At 38.6% G+C, this 7094-nt stretch overlaps 1 protein-coding gene across 2 annotated transcripts in view; it reads left to right on the forward strand.

Moving 5' to 3' along the window:
- YIPF7 (Yip1 domain family member 7) overlaps positions 1-5107 on the forward strand; it is a 41365-nt gene extending 36258 nt beyond the window's left edge. For both annotated transcript variants that reach the window (XM_044680336.1, XM_044680337.1), the window contains one exon: positions 4706-5107. In XM_044680336.1, the coding sequence (XP_044536271.1) occupies positions 4706-4868 (163 nt within the window). In that variant the 3' untranslated portion in view covers positions 4869-5107. The remainder of the gene's footprint in view (positions 1-4705) is intronic.
- Positions 5108-7094: the final 1987 nt, after the last annotated feature.

Genomic DNA, 7094 nt, shown 5'->3' on the forward strand with positions numbered 1-7094 from the left:
TATTCTATTTCTTCTGCTGTCAATCTAGGCAGTTTATATTTTTGTAAATATTCATCCATATCTCCTAAATTGTTATATTTATTGCCATATAATTGGGCGAAATAGTTCTTAATGATTGCCTTAATTTCCCCTTCATTAGAGGTGAGGTCTCCCTTTTCATCTCTTATACTGTCAATTTGGTTTTCTTCTTTCCTTTTTCTTATTAGATTGACTAGTACTTTGTCTATTTTATCTGTTTTTTCAAAGTACCAGCTTCTAGTCTTATTTATTAATTCAATAGTTCTTTTACTTTCGATTTTATTAATTTCTCCCTTAATTTTTAGTATTTCTAATTTAGTTTTCATCTGGGGGTTTTTTATTTGTTTGCTTTCTAATTTTTTGAGTTGCATGCCCAATTCGTTAATCTCTGCCCTCCTTAATTTGTTAATATATGCACTCAAGGATATAAATTTCCCCCTGAGTACTGCCTTGGCTGCATCCCACATAGTTTGGTAGGATGTCTCATCATTGTCATTCTCTTCAATGAAATTGTTGATTGTTTCTATGATTTCTTCTTTGACAATTTGGTTTTGAAGAATCATATTGTTTAATTTCCAATTGGTTTTTGACTTGCCTTTCCAGGTGCCCTTACTGATTATTATTTTTATCGCATTATGATCTGAGAAGGTTACATTTATTATATCTGCTCTTTTGCATTTGTTTGCCATGATTCTATGCCCTATTACATGGTCAATCTTTGTAAATGTACCATGTGCAGCTGAAAAGAAGGTGTATTCCTTTTTGTCCCTATTTATTTTTCTCCACATATCAATTAGATCTAATTTTTCTAGGACTTCATTCATCTCTCTTACCTCTTTCTTATTTATTTTTTGGTTTGATTTATCTAGATCTGAAAGAGGAATATTTAGATCTCCCACTATTATGGTTTAATATCTATTTCCTTCTTGAGCTCTGCCAGTTTCTCCTTTAAGAATTTGGATGCTATACCACTTGGTGCATATATATTGAGCAGTGTTATTTCCTCATTGTTTATACTGCCTTTAATCAGGATGTAATGACCTTCCCTGTCTTTTTTAATCATACCTATTTTTACTTTGGCTTTGTCAGAGATCATGATAGCCACTCCTGCCTTCTTTTTCTCATTTGATGCCCAAAAGATTTTGCTCATACCCTTAACCTTGAACTTGTGTGTGTCTACCCGCCTCATATGTGTTTCTTGTAGACAACCTATGGTAGGATTTTGGTTTCTGAACCACTCTGCTATTTGCTTCCGTTTTATGAGTGAGTTCATCCCGTTCACATTCAGAGTTACAATTGTTAGTTGTGTATTCACTGACATTTTTTGTATCCTCCCCTAGACCCACTCCTTCTTATTGCACTATTTTCTTTTACACCAGTGGTTTGCTTTCAGCCAGTATCCCTTATCCCCTCCCTTGATTGACTTCCCTTTCTGTCCCCTCCCTTGTTGTTCCCTTATTTTTGTTTTTTTAAAGACCGAATGAATTCCCTCCCCCTTCTTCTTCCCTCCCTTTTTGGCCTCCCCACTCCCCTGCTCCCTTTGGTTTATCCCTTCTGACTTTCTCAGTAGGGTTAGATGGAGTTTTTTATCCAGATGGATAATAAAGCTACTCTTCCTTCTCCGGGTTGATTATACTGAGAGTAAGGTTTGATTATTACCTCTTAATGCTCTCTTCCTCTCCTTCTTATGGTAGTATTTATCCCCTCCCCTTCCCATGCCCTCTTTGTGTGTAATAGAATATCTTATTTTTCTTATTTACTCGGATTTTTCTTGGTGTCCCCTACTATTCCTCCCCTCTTTCCCACCCCCCATGTCATCTTAGACCATTTAGTATCCTGTCCTCTCCCTATGAATTATTCTTCTGGTTGCTATAATAGTGAATATTATAATAGTGTATAGAGTTCACTACAGAGAATTATACATAGCATTTCTCCACCTAGTAATACAGATAATTAGATCTTATTTATGCCCTTAAAGAGTCAAGCTTAAAAGACTATGAGTTTTCTTTCTTTTCCCTCTGTTTCTTATTTACCTTTTCATCATCTTTCTCTTGATATCTGTGGTTGAGTGTCAAACTTTCCAATTAGTCCCGGTCTCTTTTGTGCAAAAACTTGGAATTCTTCAATTTTGTTGAATGCCCATACTTTCCCCTGAAAGTATATGGTTAGTTTCGCTGGGTAGTTGATTCGTGGCTGAAGGCCCAGTTCTCTTGCCTTTCTGAATATTGTATTCCAAGCCTTGCGTTCTTTTAGTGTTGAGGCTGCCAGATCCTGTGTGATCCTTATTGGTGCTCCTTGATATTTGAATTGCCTCTTTCTGGCTTCTTGTAAGATTTTTTCTTTGACTCGAAAGCTCTTCAATTTCGCTATTATATTTCTGGGTGTTGACTTTTCTGGGTCCAGTTTAGAGGGTGTTCTATGGATCCTTTCAATGTCTATATTGCCCTCTTGTTGTAGAACTTCAGGGCAATTCTGCTGAATAATTTCTTTGAGTATGGAGTCCATGTTTTTATTAATTTCTGCCTTTTCTGGAATACCAATGATTCTCAAGTTATCTCTTCTAGACCGGTTTTCTTGGTCTGTCACTCTCTCCTTGAGATATTTCATGTTTCCTTCTATTTTATCAGTCTTTTGACTTTGTTTTATTTGTTCTTGTTGTCTTGAGAGATCATTGGTTTCTAAATGTTCGATTCTAGCCTTTAAGGATTGGTTTTCCTTTTCAATCTGGTCATTTTTGGTTTTCAGTTGTCTTGTCTCACTTTCCAATTGCGAAATTCTGCCTTTTAAACTGTTATTTTCTTGCCAGATTTCTTCCATCTTCCTTAGCATTTCATTTTTAAACTCTTCCATAACTTGTGACCAGCTTTCATTTTTTTGGGGAGGTTTGGATTTTTGTTTTCCCTCCTCTGGTGTCTGGATTTTCTCTGTGTAGAAGTTGTCCAGTGTTCCAGAATTTCTCTTGATGGTCTTTTTCTTCTGGACTTCCTTATTGCTGGCCATTGTTAGCCCCGCCCCTTTCCCCGCTTTGTCTTTGCACTCAGGGTCTGCCTGGGCCTTGCAAGCTTGGGGGGGGGGCTCCGGTCTCCTTGTCCTCGGGGTCAGGCCTCCTGGTAGTTCCCGGTCTGCCCCTCTGCCCGAGGTTGCTTCAGCAGTCTTTGGGGCTGCTTCCACAGCCACGCTCAGGTCTGCACCGGGTCCTCACTGGAGGTCCAAGCCTGGGCTGGAGATTGTTATTCAAGCCTAGGGCACTGCCTTTGCCTGAGCTGCTGCTCTTAGGGCCCTGCTTTAACCCTGCAGAAGGTAGTGAAAGTCAGTGGGCTGGAGATCTTTATTCGCACCTGAGGCGATGCCTTCAGTGTTTGGGAAAGGCCGCGTTTTAGGGGCCTTTGTCCCGGCTGGAGGCGGTGCCTTCACCCACATGGGCGCTCAGGGAGAGTCCCAGCCACCTGGGGTCCCTCGTCTTGCAGCGCACAGGTACGGGCTCAGGGGCTGCCAGTGATTTTCTGGTTGCCCCAGTCCTGTTTACCGGCTTGTGCGGTGTGGGGGTGGGGGAGGGGCTTCTTCCTCTCTTGTTTTAGTGAGAGCTGTTTCACCCCTTTAAAGTGTGGAAATGCCCCGATTCTGCGTACCTTCAATGCTGCGCCCTGTTGTGGGGTTCCTTCGTTCCTCTGGACTCGTTTTTATTTCCCCTTGAGGGGTCCTGTGTGGTTCGGTCAGGAGAGATCGAGCAGCTGCTCCTTACTCTGCCGCCATCTTAACCGGAAGTCCTTTCTCGTTTTAGTAGGATTTTTTTGAAGTTATTGTAGCTGAAAAATTAATTACCCTGTACCCAGTCTGGCCTTTTAAGCTTAGTTTTTCCCCAACATAGACTGGTCCTTGCATAGGAGACATAAAGTTCTTCTCACTTTAAGCCTTTTCACCTTGGTCAGATCTGCAAGAGTTGCTAGTTTGCTGACATAGGCTTCAAATGTAAACTTCTCTTTTTAAAAAAAAAAACCCTTACCTTCCATCTTAGAATCAATACCGTGTATTGGTTCCAAGGCAGAAGAGTGGTAAAGGCTAGGCAATGGGGGTCAAGTGACTTGCCCAGGGTCACACAGCTGGGGAGTGTCTGAGGCTAGATTTGAACCCAGGACCTCCCATATCTGGGCCTGGTTGTCAATCCACTGAGCCACCTAGCTGCCCCCTGACATAGCCTTCAAGAACCCAAGTTATTTTATACCATATAATGAAGCACTGGGAATAGGAATCTAGCAGATCTTTGAAATAAATATAATGATTCAATTCAACTCAACTCAGCGAGCTTGTGTTAAATGCTTTGTATGATTAAGTGACATAGTGCCAAGGAGTACATAGAGAATTGATCCCACAGTCAGGTAGGCAAGTACAAGTTCTACCTTTGACATTACTGATTGTGTCATCCTGGGTAAGTTACCTTTGCTCTCAGGTGACTTGGGCAACTTTTTTTTGACCTTTTCCTTCTTAAATCAATATTGTGTATTGGTTCTAAGGCAGAATAGATGTAAAGGCTAGGCAATGGGGGTTAAATGACTTACCCAAAGTCACACAGCTAGGAAGTGTCTGGGGTAAAATTTGAACCCAGGACCTCCTTCTCTAGGCCTGGTTCTGAAGTTTTTACTTCCTTTCATCTTAATGTGTATTAATCATACAATTTTCTTACTTCTAGGGGGACAATTGGGACGATTGCAGCACTAATCATCATTGGATGGTGTAGTCTATCTGCATCCAAAATCTTCACTTCAGCACTGACTATGGAAGGACAGCAACTTCTAGTTGCCTACCCTTGTGCCTTACTTTATGGACTTTTTGCTCTTTTGACTGTTTTCTAATGTATTCAGAACAATCTTACTGTGTGCTTTTTGTTTTCATTTCTAGTTGTTTTAGAAAGGGGTTAGCCTCCTACTTTAATGACATGATTTCTTTTTTATTGTTAAATAGATCATCATAAAGTGAGAAACAGAATGACCCTTAAAAAGATGGTATAGGGTAGAAGCTTCTCTCCCTTGAAAGACATTTTTTTCTTTACTTGTGAAATAAGATCTAAAATAAAATTATCCTAAAATAACAATTTTAAGAATTTTTTTCTATAACTTTTAAAGTAGGGGTTGTAAATTGAATATGCTTATACTTTGCTTAACTCACTAGAAATTTTCATGAAAAGTTATATGTTAAGTAAAAATCACATGTACTAAAGGAATTTGCTTTTTAAAAGTGTCCTATGGGAAATTCACTGAGAAACTAAAGAAATTCAGTAGTATATGATCACTCTTTAATCCACTGTGAGTTTTTCAAAAAGTGAGATACTGAGAGCAGCCACGTGGTTCAATGGAAAGAGATCCAGACCTAGAGACAGGAGGTACTTGGTTTAGATATGATCTCAGATACTTCCTAGCTGTGACCTTGGGCAAGCCACTTGAAACTTATTATCTAGCCCTTATCATTCTTCTGCCTTAGAACCAATACATAGTATTGATTATAAGATGCAAGGTAAGGGTTTAAAAAAAAGAGAGATACTTTACAGTCTTCTTTATACTGGTTCATATAACATATTATAAATATTATAGATATTTATAATATTAGAATAGAAAACTTTATCTTGGCCTTACCTTTGTGCATATTAAGTGAACTCTTTAATTTGACAGATAAATGCACCTCTTTGAGACTTTCTATAGACAGCCAATCCTATCCATTTCATTCAACTTATGTTAGAATTCAGCCTATGCCCAGGAGTGTGGCTGGCAGCTAAGAAGATGGCTATTGATATTTTTACCAATAATTATATCGGCAATGATTTATTAAATGTCTATCACATGCTGGGTATTGACTAGGTACTTCAGACAAAAATGAAACATTCCCTTTTCTCAAGAGTTTATATTCTAGAGGAGGAGGCAGCATGTAAGTCCATATAAAACAAGTACATGCAAAATACATTCCAGGTAATAGTAGCTAGAGGGATGGGGATCAGGAAAGAACTGAAAAGATAGTATTGATCTGAGCTTAGAAAGAAATGAAGGATTCCAAGATGTAAAGATGAGGAGAGAAGTTAGATGTTTATTCCTTTCCAAAAGACTTCAAAATTTATGTTGAATATGGTGAAGGAAGTTCTTCTCATTTTCATAGGCACTGTATAAGGAAAAGTCAAAGTATCTCAGCATTTCAGCATTGAACCTGGAGTATTAGATGAGAATAGACATCAAGTAGAATTACATACAAATTTCTCCAATATAAATACAAAAAGATAATTAGACCGGGGCAGCTGGGTAGCTCAGTGGAGTGAGAGTCAGGCCTAGAGACAGGAGGTCCTAGGTTCAAACCCGGCCTCAGCCACTTCCCAGCTGTGTGACCCTGGGCAAGTCACTTGACCCCCATTGCCCACCCTTACCAATCTTCCACCTATGAGACAATACACCGAAGTACAAGGGTTTAAAAAAAAAAGATAATTAGACCATCGCTATGTATTAAGATGCTTACCCATTGTTCCTATGTTCACTTGCCTTATTATGCCTACAGGAAAATCAAATTTCTTAATTAACTACCTGGATGAGGTCTTCCAAGATATTGGGTAGCTCTTTTGTGAAAGATCTATGGGAAAATATGGACAACAATTGTAAAGGATTAGACAGTGGGGTTGGTTTGCAATCTGCATTTGAGGGAGGTCATATTCACATCAATGAGATTGCAAATTCATTGAAATACCAACTCATAATTAATTAGAGCTTTTAGTTGTTAGACTCTTTATATGAAAAGGGCACAGAATTAATTAAAAATTCAAAGAAAAATTGTTCATAAAATGTTACACTAATATATATATGCATATATATAATATTTAATTTCCCTTTTGTTTCTTCTTTCATCTTTGGTGGATTAGTCCCTGGGACATTATCAATTTGATGCCCAGTCGATTGACCGTACTTTTTCTTCTGGTGATTGCTTTAAGACTAAGAATTTGGGCTACAAGGGAGAAGAGAGAAGTGGTTAGAGAGAAATAGACAGTAGATTCTTTAAAAGGAGCATTTTGAAAAATCTTTGTTGAGAAATTTGATAAGAGTTTGAAA

Source organism: Gracilinanus agilis, chromosome 6, assembly GCF_016433145.1.
Source record: "Gracilinanus agilis isolate LMUSP501 chromosome 6, AgileGrace, whole genome shotgun sequence".
Classification (NCBI taxonomy): Eukaryota; Metazoa; Chordata; class Mammalia; order Didelphimorphia; family Didelphidae; genus Gracilinanus; species Gracilinanus agilis.